Source organism: Mesocricetus auratus, unplaced genomic scaffold (assembly GCF_017639785.1).
Source record: "Mesocricetus auratus isolate SY011 unplaced genomic scaffold, BCM_Maur_2.0 Super-Scaffold_15014, whole genome shotgun sequence".
NCBI classification, from domain to species: Eukaryota; Metazoa; Chordata; class Mammalia; order Rodentia; family Cricetidae; genus Mesocricetus; species Mesocricetus auratus.
This window is the reverse complement of record NW_024429186.1, coordinates 34,669,492-34,682,505: the sequence shown is the minus strand read 5'-3', so window position 1 is coordinate 34,682,505 and position 13,014 is coordinate 34,669,492. Positions and strand designations below refer to the sequence as shown.

At 43.3% G+C, this 13,014-nt stretch overlaps 1 protein-coding gene across 9 annotated transcripts in view; it reads left to right on the top strand.

The window, feature by feature from the left end:
• The window catches only part of Sipa1l1 (signal induced proliferation associated 1 like 1), a 284,590-nt gene that overhangs the window by 180,752 nt on the left and 90,824 nt on the right, over window positions 1-13,014 (top strand). For all 9 annotated transcript variants that reach the window (XM_040742801.1, XM_040742806.1, XM_040742805.1 and 6 more), the window contains 2 exons: window positions 10,707-10,837; window positions 12,294-12,482. In XM_040742801.1, the coding sequence (XP_040598735.1) occupies window positions 10,707-10,837; window positions 12,294-12,482 (320 nt within the window). The remainder of the gene's footprint in view (window positions 1-10,706; window positions 10,838-12,293; window positions 12,483-13,014) is intronic.

Genomic DNA, 13,014 nt, shown 5'->3' with positions numbered 1-13,014 from the left:
CTGTAGAAAGTAGAATTTGATGCCAGAAGTTCTTTTCGGACTGTTTATCGAATATCCACCTTTTGATGGCAGATGTATTTGTGTGCATATTTTGTTTAATTGTCTAACTTATTATCTCGACACCCATAACCAAACCAAGTATTCATCTTTCAGTATAACAAATGCATTTGCTTCTCCATTCAACTTCTGTTTTCCTATTCTGCCGCATTAGTGTGATTTTTTCCCATATGCCCCAGTTATCAGTAACCTCAAAAAATCTCTCCAGAAACACTATGGAATTGCAATGATTATCCATATCATATACCTCCACTTCCAGGTTTTCTACGTTCTTAGCATCAGACTTAGCAGCTGTTCTCTGCCTGCACTGGGATAGCTTTGAGTTGCCTTCTCTGACACACTGCAGAATTTGAGACTTACCTTTTTTGGCATTACTCTTCTTTTGTAAATACCTCCATTGTTTTAAGATCCCCTGACTTCATTGTTCTCAACCTCCAGTCATTTTGGAAAACCACTAGAGTCTCAGTCAGTTGTAACTAAGGTTCTTTATGCCCCATTGCCAACTGTATGCATAGTTGCAGGTCCTCCTTGTCACTCACAGGACCCTAGCAATAGAGTTTTGAGTCTTTCTAGCTGTATGTAATCTTCCCTGTTCAGAATCCAGCCCATCTTTCACTTAACAGGTTGTCTGACAAGCAGATGATGACAACGGTACAGACTGGCTGTTGACCTGGTTAATGACACCTGTGGCGCGCAGAAGGGAAAGGAAGCAAGCATTGTGGAGAAACCATTCAGCCTGTGATGCAGCATAAGGGCAAAGGGGGACGCAAGCAATATTAGGCCAGGAGAGCTTCCGATGGGGTTCTTATTAACAAACATCTTAGCCAAAGTAGAGGAGAAAGGAGAGCATCAGGAAAAGTCCCCAACAGGGAACCAAGTACCTGCCCAAGTTACCTCCTGCCCCACCCCTAGCCCCCATGCTCAGTACCAACTAAGGGCTGCTTGGTACAGTGTGGCTCAGCTGCCTAACTGCCACAGATCCCAAGGCCAGGGACTCAGCTAACTGCTTTGCTTGTAGGGCTGAGCAAGTTCTTGGTAAAGGGAAATCAATGTTGCATCTCAGTGCTGCTGCATATAGAGGAGTATGAGGCCCTCATGGAGCCTTCATTCTACCCAGGAAAAGAGTCAACTTTAATAAAAGATTCTGACAAAAGCATACATAGAGCTGGGTATGGTGACACACGCCATTGAAGCAGGAAAGAGGCAGGTTTAAGTTCGAGGCCAGCCTGGTCTATAGTGAGTTCCAGGACAGCCATGGCTACATAGAGAGACCCTGTCTCAAAAACAAAAAAGCAACACCCCCAAAGGCATACACAGGCTTGATTGTTATAAAAAAAAATAGTATGGTAATACAGAAAATAAAGTTTGTTTTTTATTCACAGGACTACCCCCATGCACTTTTACGCTGATTTTAAATATAAAAATAACCACATGTTCCTCTATTTACTTTCTCAGCTGTTCAGATAATATTTAGTACGTATATTGTGAGTTCTTCTCCTGCAGTTCTGAGGGTCCCTTGCCGCATGTAGCCTCCCCTAACACAGAAAGGACTGGGAGAGTTGTGACCACTCCACCAAGACACAGGGTGAAAGGACAGTGAGCAGGACAGAGTAGAATAGTGCCTGGAGGCAAAAAACACGGTGAACTTCTACACTCAAGATATTTACAGTATGTAGTTATCAATCTAATGACAAATGGGAAGCTTTACATGTTAATATTTATGATGAAAGAAATTTAATCTCTAATCCCTTTGCTCCTTCTGTTGAAACTTCACTTGGGAAGTTAGAATGCTTGGATTTGCATTTAGTTTATTACAGGTCATGTGTGGTGGATATTTGTGTGGCATGTCCGCACACCCATGAATGCATGTACCCCTGCATGCATGTGCCGCCCTCAGAGGACAACATCAGGTGTCCTGCTCATGATTTTCACCATATTCCCTTAAGACAGGGTCTCTCACTGAACCTAAGCCTCACCATTGGCTGGCCTGACTGGCCTGGGAGTCCTACTGACTCTCCCGTCTCTATCTCTACACTCGCCACAGCACTGGAGTTACAGGCACACACCACTGTGCTCAGCTCTATGTAGCACTGTTTGAATTGTTTCCTGTTACTGAGCTATATATTCTGAACAAGGGGCTGGCGCTCGACTATGTACAGTTCTACTTAAGCAGCCTTTTTGCTGGGTTTTATTTGAGCAGTTGTATTTTTATTCTCAAAGAAGCCATTTTTGTTTTCCTGTGTTTTTCCTCACTGTTGTCCTACTTGTGTTGTGGTGGTCTCCCGGTTTATTGGTATTGTTTTTAGATCTTGTTTCTGAGCTTTAGCCTTGAGTGATCTGTGTCTTGGGAGTTATATATTCTGTTTTTCTTAAGCTTTGTTCTTTGTGGTTTCTGGCTGTCTTGATCCCGTTTGTGACAAAAGGACAAGTGTGAGCTAAGTTCTTGCCATGCAGCTCTGAGGGGCCCTTGTCCCATGTAGCCTCCCCTAACACAGAAAGACTGAGGGCCAGTACTGGGAAAGCTGTGCTCACCCCACCAGGAAGTGTCACTGTGGGCCGAAAGGGCAGCGAGAGGGTAAAGAGTGGAAACCCTCACTTGTAACTGTGGGAGTGCTTCCTTCTTCCTGCCTGCCAGCCCCACAGCAGCATTTCCCTCCCCGTGCCAGTGAACACTGAGTTAGTCTTCCTTCCTGTCCTGCCTTGACTGCCCCCCAAGCCTTGCCATCCCTTCAAGGCTCAGACCCTCGCCCAGAGCTCCTCCAGTCACCATGGCACTCTTTTTCTGCAGGACACCTTGGGGTTGTATTGAGCCACAGCAATCCAAACATACCTCAACCATCAGGACCACAGGTCAGGTTGCTTGGGCAATGTATTATAAGTGAATGTTTGATGCTAATGTGTACTATGAACTGAGGGACTGGAGTAGCCTATGTAGCATTGGGTACAATGGCTGAGAGTCCCCTGTGTATGTGACCTTTTGCTATTATCCTTCAGACACTCAGTAGTATGTGTGGTTCCTTTTCTTTTCTCTTCAGGAAACGAGACCACAAGTAACTATGTGGTTATGGTAGTTTTGTGGGAGTGAGCCAACCACGATTATGTCTGTAGTCACAGGTGGCCTCACTGAGTTGGATTTTTCACGATTGGGACCTTGCATATGCGTTAGAAAGGATTCTCTGCATCAGAACTCTAATGTTCTCTTAGGTACTCTGAGCTGTGATAACCTTTTTAACATATTGTAGAATATAATTTTTGGAAGACAGTCAGTAGACACTCTGTTACTCATTTGTTCTTTTTATTTATTTATTTTTATTTACGTTAGAAACAAGCTTGTTTCACATGTCAATCCTAGCTCCCTCTCCCTCTCCTCTTCCCCTGCCCTCCCCACCAGGCTCCCCAGTCTGCCACCCAATCTCCACTCCAGTCCCCAGGGAGGGTGAGGCCCTCCATGGTGGATCTCTGGTGTCTGTCATTTCATCCAGGGCAGGGCCTAGGCCCTCCTTCAAGAGTCCAGGCTGAGAGAGCATCCCTCATTGTGGGAAGGGCACTCAAAGTCTATTTATACGCCAGGGATAAATACTACCCAAGGCTCCATAGATTACCTAGGCCTCCTAACTAACAACCACATTCAAGAGGTCTGGGTTAGTCCCATGTTTTCCACACAGCTATCAATCCAGGGTCCAAGAGCTCCCCCTTGTTCAGACCAACTGTTTCTGTAGGTTAAACCAGCCCAGTCTTAAGTACTCATTTGCTCTATATTTTTGCTATGATCATTTTGATGGGGTTTATTAAGGTCAATATAACTTAATAATAAAATTTGCTATTTCTGTAGCAAATAAGGAGACTGTTGGGGCCTACTTAAGCAAATACTGTTTTGTTTTGGTTGATTGGCTAATTGATGGATTGATTTTTGTAATTCTAGGGATTGAACCCAGAGACTTCAGATTGCTAGTCAAGCACTCTATTCTGAGATATGTCTCCATTTCTTGAAAGTGTTTTAAACAGTCAGACTCCATTTAGTTTCTCTCCTTCTTTCCTTCCTTCCTTCCTTCCTTCCTTCCTTCCTTCCTTCCTTCCTTCCTTCCTTCCTTCCTTCCTTCTCCCTCCCTCCCTCCCTCCCTCACTCCCTCACTCACTCCCTCACTCCCTCCTCCTTTCTCCTCCCTCCTTTCCAGAGAGGGTTTCATTGCATCTCCCAACTAGTGCTCCTCCTGTCAAATGTCCCTAGGTGTGGGGATTATGAGGACTACCACCATGTCCACTGCCCCGTTTTCAAGAGTTACCTGTGAATAGAGGACTTGGAACCCTCAGAATCCTGAGTGGTTTTCCTAAGTGTGGGCACTCTTGCACATGAGTAGTCACAGGTTTAGTGCAGTGCTTTGGGACAAAACCCTGGCATGAGGCCAGCCCTGTGCAGATATCTCCCCGTCCTTTTACTATGGTTTCCAGTCCTGGGCACTTAGTTCTCATGGAAGCTCTGCCCTTACAATTAGAATAAACCCTTTGGGATGAGTCCCTGAGACTCTAAGTTGCACACTTCTCAAGAAGTTTCTTTTAAACAGCTGTTCTTTTCTCTCCTCCTCTTCTGCCAACATAGTTTTTGTTTAAAAAGCAGGCTTTTTCCCTCCTTCATCTCTGTTGCTGTCATTCACAATGTTTAGTTCTTCTAGTTTTATCTTCTCCAATGTTAATATTCATAGTAAGCAAACAAAGCACAGGAACTGAGTGCATCCAGCAGGCAGAAATGAAGAGCTTTCCTAGAAACCCATGCTCTACTCAGACATCCCCCTAGTTTCCTTCAGATTCTCTGGTGAAGGAAAGGTTAAAGGTCAAAGTTTAAAGGGCTAACCTGTAATGACAGCAGTATAGCTAGGGACCTGAAATAATAGTGTGAAATATGAGAAAGGATGAGATGATTGACATTCGGGCTTGTACAGTGGCCCCTGACCCTTTGTCTCCTCACAGAATGGAGCTCATCTCTTTAGCTTACTACTGGTGTTTGCAGCGCCCACCCCCACCCCCGCCCCTAGGTTTTTTTTTTTTCTAGAGAAAATAGGGGAGTCCTTCTGTGTAGTCAGTTGGGAGTAACTCTAATATTAGAATGTGGATATATTTATGGCTTTGACATGTGTTGCCATGCTGGTTCCTGAAATGTGCAGGTTCCATCCACACAACTGCTACCAGTTTGAGTCCCAGCTTGACCAAGGGCTTCTTTGTATTGTTTGTTTTTCATTTCAGAAGTGTTTTCAGTTGTCCTAGGCAGAAGATAGCCATTTTATCTGGTTTGTCTCAACTTGTGTTTTTACTGTTCTTTTTCCCTATTTAAAATTTTAAGTTGATGATTATATGTAAATATTTAAGCCATGAATTATAATTTATACGTTATTAAGTAAAAATTAAGATGTATTATACTCAGTGGAGACTACAATGTCCCTACGGAACTATATAACTGAAGTACTAATTTGCAGACAACAAACATGGAAACAGTATGAGCAATCCAGAAATTGCAGTAGAAGGCTGTAACTCTTGTGGCTCAGCTTGCCCTTTCCCTTTGACAGCTAAAACTGCCAGGTGTGGGTGGCTCTTTTGACCGCACATGTGTGTCCATGTAGCTTAAACGCAGATGAAGTGACTGTATTTGATGCAGTTACTGAAGTTTTCATCCACTCTCTTCTCTTTAAGAATGTCAAATACTCATTATAGTTGTGAATGTAGTGACCATAAATAAATCTCTTTATAATGGATTGTCCCAGAAACAGTAGAATTCCTAAGTGTTCTGTGTGCCATCTTGTTAGACTTCATATTCCATAAGAAAATTTTGGGCTCCAGGCACGGCTTTATAATTGGTGCATCTGCTGCTGCTGAGTTTGGCTCCCAGAAGCCATATAAAGCATCAGTGGGTATGGTGGCCGTCCTGTCATCCCAGTCCACCAACTGGAGCCAGGGAATCCCCAAAGCAAGCTGGCTGGCTACACAGCCAAAAGGCCAACTCTCAGTATATCAAAAGACATGACCTCTATATATAAGATGGTGCGCCATCTTGGAAGACACCCAACATCAACCTTGGGTCTCTCCATGCACGCACACCCATGAGCACATATGCCTACATACATGTGAGTAAACCTCCACACATGTTCACCACATGCATACACAAACCAAAAAAAACTTCAGGATCAACATCTGTAAGAATGCACATTATGAGCAGTGAATATTGGGAGGAATCAGCACTATGGGATGGCACTAATATGTCTCCTGTCAACACAAACCTTTGCAAATCAGGAGAAAATCGGAGTATGTGCTTTAAGTTTAGCACATCCCTCTGGCCACCATATGTGTTTATCTATTTGCTGTTTATAAAGTTTTAGAGGCTTCTGGGAATACAGTATAGTTACAATTAATTTTTAAAAATGAGCTTTGATATCACTAGTGGATATACCCGATTCCAGTGCTGCAGTTTAATGCTTGTGACTGTCCTGAAATCCCAGTTGCCATACCTCCAAAAATACAGTGGTGGTGTGTTAGGTTTTTGCATGTCATTGTGCTGACTCAGCAGTGGTACTGTATTTGGTAGTGTAGTGCCCGTGTTACATTATCTATGAGCAACATTTCCACTCAGGCGTGCAGCTCCCCATCCTCTTTTCTTCCTCTCTTTCCTCACCCTGAATTCCCTGTTCAGTGTCTTCCCTTGCTTTCCTTCCTCGTTCATTCTTCCACCTCAGAAGCAAGGCAGAGCCAGCTGTGCATCTGAGCAGAAAAGCTTCCCATCTCTTCTTGCCTAGTATGGAGGTAGATGGCTGATCAGTGAAGACATTTTAATTGTTATAATTGATGCATCCTGGACAGAGACTGGGATGCTGAAATGGATGGGCAGAGCCAGGCATGGTCAGAGGCTAGACTGACCATGCAGAATCTGACACATTTGTCTTAAGATCAAAATCTGAAATCTAAAATTCAGTTTACAATGGCTTTAGTGAATAAAAGTCTTCTCTTCTGGGGACAATACATCACATTAGGATTTTAAATTGAGTGAACTTGTGTTTGTGTGCAGGAGGCTTACTTCTATTTGCATAATTCTATAAGCAAAACGAGGGACTGTGTACCAGCATGGTTTTTATTGTGCAATACTTGGACCTTTTGAACTTGCAGAGTCTGATCCTGATATAATGGGCAGTTACAGGAAACCAGAACGGAACCTCTGTCTGTACCAGTAGGGCTGACTTAGATGGAGACAGACTAAGATGCCGCTGTGAAAATGATAACTGGAATTCCTTGTTTCATTTTTAAAGTTATGTGTCTGTTTTTACAAGCTGGTACTTAAGTTCAAAAAGATCTCTCCGGCCTTATCAGACCAGAGATGGGTGTGTTTGAAGCAAAGTCTAAGGAAAGTGTTTGAAGTTAGTTGGCAATTATCCCATTACCCCTGGCCCATCTTAGAAATAGATGGAGGAAAAAAATATGCAAATATGTGTCAGGTTTTGATGGTGCTACCAAAAAAGAAATGTATTTTTCATTTTTAGTCTTTAGTTTTATTATAGCTTATTTTATATAAGGCTTAGTTTGTTGTTAAAATAATACTTTTCTCTCCCACTTGATACTGAAGTGATTGTTTAAGTGTATTCTTTTTGTTTTATAATGTTTCTACACCTTCGTATTTGAGATATATGTAATCTTGGTTTTTACTAATCTGTTGGGAATTCTTAATACTTTCAAAGTACTAGTTTTACTCTGTAAATTCCTCCAGTGCACTCCAGTTTTCTGCTCTTCTTTTAGAAGACACCTCGGAGCACCCCAGGTGAGACCAAATAAGAGGATGTGGTCAAATGAAGATGGTTGCAGGAATTTGGACCACTGCACAAGTTTAAATGGCACTCAGATCTGAGAGGTCGGGACTAGAATGGCTCCAGCTGGTGAGGTCATGACGACCTTTTAGGAAGCCATGAACATATCAAAGACCTCTGAGAACCCATGAGTGGATGTAAGCTTCATGGCGATTGGTCAGAATTGCATTTTAAAAGGGGTGTCTAGCTGCCTTATGAACGGAGAGGAAAGCAGTAATGCAGGCATGAGTATATTGAGCATGGGAGAGACAGTTGAGATACTGAAGGGAATGAATTTTAAGGGGCGTGCCTGGTCTCACCTGTGGCTCACCTGGGTGAGTGAGGCGGATGCCAGAGCAAGGGCAGCTAGGAGTGCTGTCTAGTTCCAGTTGGAAGTTCACATAGAAGTAGCGGTTGAAAATCTCAGAATGGGTGGGTTATTCAAGAATAAGAAATAAAATGAAGCAAAAACTAGCGAAAGTGGCTGAAGAATAATCAGAAGAAAGTGATTTCATATTATTAGTTAATAAGAATGTTCTAGAAAAATAAAATGGCCATCTGTACTAGATGTTCCAGAGTTTGAACAACAACAAAATCTCTGGTGGTTCTCACTCTGAGGCAGCCATGTAGTGGAAGTGAGCTACAGGGATCTGTGGTGAGGACTCACAGAAGTTTCCAGTGAGTAAGAGAAGAAACAACTGTTCAGTTTTGAAGGTTGAAAGGGAGATGGAGTCCTGGGAAAGAGAAGGTAGGGAGGAATCCTTCAAGATGAAAGGGTGGTGATGTGTGTTCCTGGAAGTGCAGGGTGAGGAGAGGCCAGGACAGAGGGAGGTGAGGCTTTAGAATAGGGAGAAGGAAGCTAGTCTGGCTGAAGGTAAATCTGCATCAGGGTGCTGGGCGGTGAGATTGCTTCTGAATCCTTAGCTTTCCTGTTGATGCCCGCATTAGTGCTTGCCTAGGTTGAAGGAGTGAGGGGGGACTGTTGCAATAGCTGCCCCGCAGAAGCAGAGAGCTGACAGGGAAGGCTGAAAGAGAAAGCCTCAAGGCTGAGGTAACTGATGACGAATCTGCAGTGGTGTGTCTTTGTGAAAATTTTCAGCAGTTGAAAGCAGCAATCCACCTGAGACGTGTGGACTGTGTATGAACTAGAGTCTTTGAAAGCAGCAAGGAAGTGCAGTGTGTGTGGCCCACAGGCCCCTTTGACAGGCCCGCTATTGTTCTGCACTGCAGGGTTGAAATCTCTGAGGGTTCCTTAGTTGCTCCTTCAGTAAATGGTCCCGATGCTGTCTTGTTTTCCTTTAAGTTTTTGTCGACTTTTTTATACTATTTCTGTCTCCCCACTTCCTGTTTTTTTCCTTGTTGTCAGTTGTCCTATCACATTGCTGTCTGCATGCCCTGCACCCTGGACTTTGTCAACACCGGGAATTATCTATCACCTCTCTGAATAGAGCTGTGGGCTGGAAGACCAGACAACAAGCTTGTTAGAATTGTGTGCAAAGTAAGAGTAAATAATCTGTGAGTGTGACTCCTGTGCTGTGCTCTGAGGGTGTACATGGGTGTTCGAATTTGTGGTGTCTGTTGGATTGTTTCTCAGTTGTCCATGTATGAAATGCTTGTTGCCTGTATTCCCATTGTGTTTTCTTACTTTGAATTTCCATGGATTATAATATTTTAGAGCCTTCAGTGTTTGTGATTCTATCTTGTATAATTCTACATTAGTATTCATTTGCAAAGTATTTTCATGAGCATTACCTAAATTTTAAAACCATACAGCCAGATATGCTAAATTATTTCTTATTATTCTCATGGATTTTCAAATATGTATGTATTTTGTATAGAAATAACATGGTTTGAATATGCATTTTGTATGCCAATAATATACCATGCCATGACTTAATTATTTAGTCATGTCACGTGTAGATGACATAGAACACTATAAAGCAAATGTTTTGGGAGTTTGAAAACTAAGTTATATGCTCTGCTCGTCACATACTTTTGTGTTGTATGGATTTCTTCATCTGTGAACATTTCATGTATAGTTTTAATTTTTAGAGGAATATATTCAAGTGCCAGTAAGTATCAGTTTATTGTTTTCTGTGAATAATTCTCACAGAGTAAGGATTAGATCTAGGCCCTCATGTACCCTAGGCAGCACTGGCATCACTGATCGCACCCCTCCCAGTTAACTCAGCTTTGACTTCCGCCTTCCTTCTTGTTAGATGGAGACTTTCCCAACACCCACCCCCCAAGGCCAGGCTAAGGCTTGGGACCTTGAACAGTTGATAGTATTGAGAATCGTGAGTCACAGGGCACAGTGGTTGGCTAGGAGATGCCTGTTCTCCCAGTCTACTGTACCCTCTAGCTATGTGACCACAGTTTGTGTCATTCCATGGGAATTGTTGATAAGACCAAGAATCCTGGGCGCATAGGGCTCAAGTGACTCTTCTTTCCAGGGAAGTGACATCACTTTAACTGAGGAGAAACCCCTCTCCTTAAACTCTACTGTATGTCTAAATAAAATGCAAAAAGCCCTAACCAAGATACATATAAACTGCAGCCTATTAAATTGGTGGGACATGGGGAGAAAGTACATGAAGAACTTAGAATTGTCAGCATGGAGTAGTAAGAACCCAGCAGGCCTTCTCCATAGGTCTCCTCCAGAACAAGCCCTAGGTAGCCTTAGTGGTTGTAGCTCAATGAAGGATGATAATGTTCATTAAACATGCTTATATCTTCCTGATACTCCTGGGAAGTGATCCTGAACCCAAACACTATGATGGTTTCTAGTGTTAGATACATTTTCTGATATTGTTTTATCTTATTTTACCTAAGAACACTGGAACTATTTTGGGGCTGATGAGAATCTTGGTCCAGTGGCTGTGAGCATTCGAAGGGAAAAACCAGAAGAAATGAAAGAAAATGGATCTCCCTACAACTACCGCATCATTTTTAGAACAAGCGAGGTAAGTTGCAAGTGAGTAAAGTTTGAGGCTTAATCCAGCAGGGGAAAGTGGAGCAGAAGCCGGAGGCCAGGATTAAATTCTCTAGGATAAGGTCACAGTGTTCTTAGAACAAAGAAGACTCAGGAATGGGGACATAGTTGAGCTGATAAAGTGCTTGATAGGACCTAAGTTCAGTCACCGGCACCCACATGTAAAAAGCCAGGCAAGGTGGCATGTGTTTTGAAGGAGTTAGAGGTAGGCAGATGCCTGGAGCTTTCTAGCTTTGCCTACTTGGCAAGTTCCTGAGCAACCTTGTCATTAAAAGAAGAAGATATCATCTAAGGAATGACACCTGAGGTGGCCTCTGCACATGCTCACACTCCTGCAGAAGAAAGCCTGTTCTTTTGGTGGTAATGCCTGGGGGCAGGATTGCCTACATCTGGCTTTTTGGTCTAGCCTGTGGTGAGAGTGGTGAATGAGTGGTAGTTTCCATGCAGAGAAAGACAGACAGGTTCAGAGGAAACCGGAACCGTATATAGATGCACAGATTTGGGGCATCCGAAAAAGCACTCAGCATCTGGAGGAACCAGAGTTCTCACAGATGAGAATTGCCTAAAACTTTACTCAGCTTCCTAGTTACCATGTAAACATTTACTGAGCCAGGGAGAAAGGAAAAGGCTCCTTCCCCCTTCACTGTCCCCTTTGAATATTCTCTGCAGAGGCAGAAAGTGACCTGTTTATGAGTGATACAGGCTTTCCGAAGTCTTTAAATACTTTTCAGTCATAAATTCATTATTATTGATTGTGTGCGTGTGTGTGCCAGGTGAAGTTCAGAGGACAGCTGCTGGCCATGCCTTGGCTCTGTTCTTCCATCATGTGTGTTCTGGAGACCTAACTCCAGTTCTAAGGCATGGCAGCACGTGCCTTAATCCACCGAGCATCCTGCTCGACCTGCTAGAACTCTTTAGGAGTATGTGGGTATTATTTTAAGATGAAGCTGAAGTTTTCAAGAAGGAGAAAATAAAATCACTTATAAAGCATTGAAACCAGAAACCGTGTGGACACATTGGAGGCACTGAGATTCTTTTTGCCTTTTCTTTCTAAGCATGTGTGTAATTATTCCAGTTATCAATGTATTGCCTCAGCTCCTGGCACCATACAGTGATGCAGAGACCTTGCTCTTATTGATGTCTGTAAGGGCAGGCTACTTTAGTCACTTAAGTGAACAACTCAGTACTATAATAAATATATCATGAGTTCTTTTGAATTTGTTTGGAGGTTTTAGAAGCATTGGCCTCATTTTTCATGCATAGAGTATCCTATATTGCTTCTCTCTCCATCAACCTCACTGACTTGACCAACCACCAGCCATGTTTTAGCTTGGGACAGAGCTGCTGTCTAGGCTTGCAGACCCCATGGCATATTCTGTATCTCGTGATATAGTGAAGCCTCATCATAGTCCTTATCTCTCTTACAGCTCATGACACTGAGAGGGTCTGTCCTGGAGGATGCCATTCCCTCCACAGCCAAGCACTCAACAGCCCGAGGACTGCCTCTGAAAGAAGTGCTGGAACATGCCATCCCCGAGCTCAACGTGCAGTGCCTGCGTCTGGCCTTCAACACACCCAAAGTCACGGAGCAGCTCATGAAACTGGACGAGCAAGGGGTAGGTGTGGCACTGCAGGAGCCCATCCTTGCTGCTTGGTACCCTACTAGGTTTCCAGATCAGACTGTGATGTTTCTCCTGAGGTGGGGAGAACTATGCCGTTTATTGTAAAGGATACTCTTTGTGATTGCCCGTCTGGCCACTTCTCATCCTATCTCCTGTGACTAAGCTGGGAGATAGAGGGCTTTAGCCATGTTCAGCTCTATTCATGGCCTATGTGGGGGAAAGTCATAGCAGTATTAACAGTAATAGTAAGTATAAGGACACTGCATTACTAATAATTAGAATGATGATGGTGAGCACTACTGAATGAGTTCACATGGTTGTTCAAGTGTTTAAAGTCTGTTATCCCGTTTTACCTTCCAGCCTTAAGGGAATAGTACTGTTCACATCCCCATTCTCGAGAGGGGGAGTCTGAGGCATGGAGAAATTATGCAATAAATTCAGTTTCACACTGTCTATAAGGTAGGGAACAAGGATTCAAACTCAGTCATCTGCTCCAAGCATGTACTGATAGCTATTAGCCATGCCA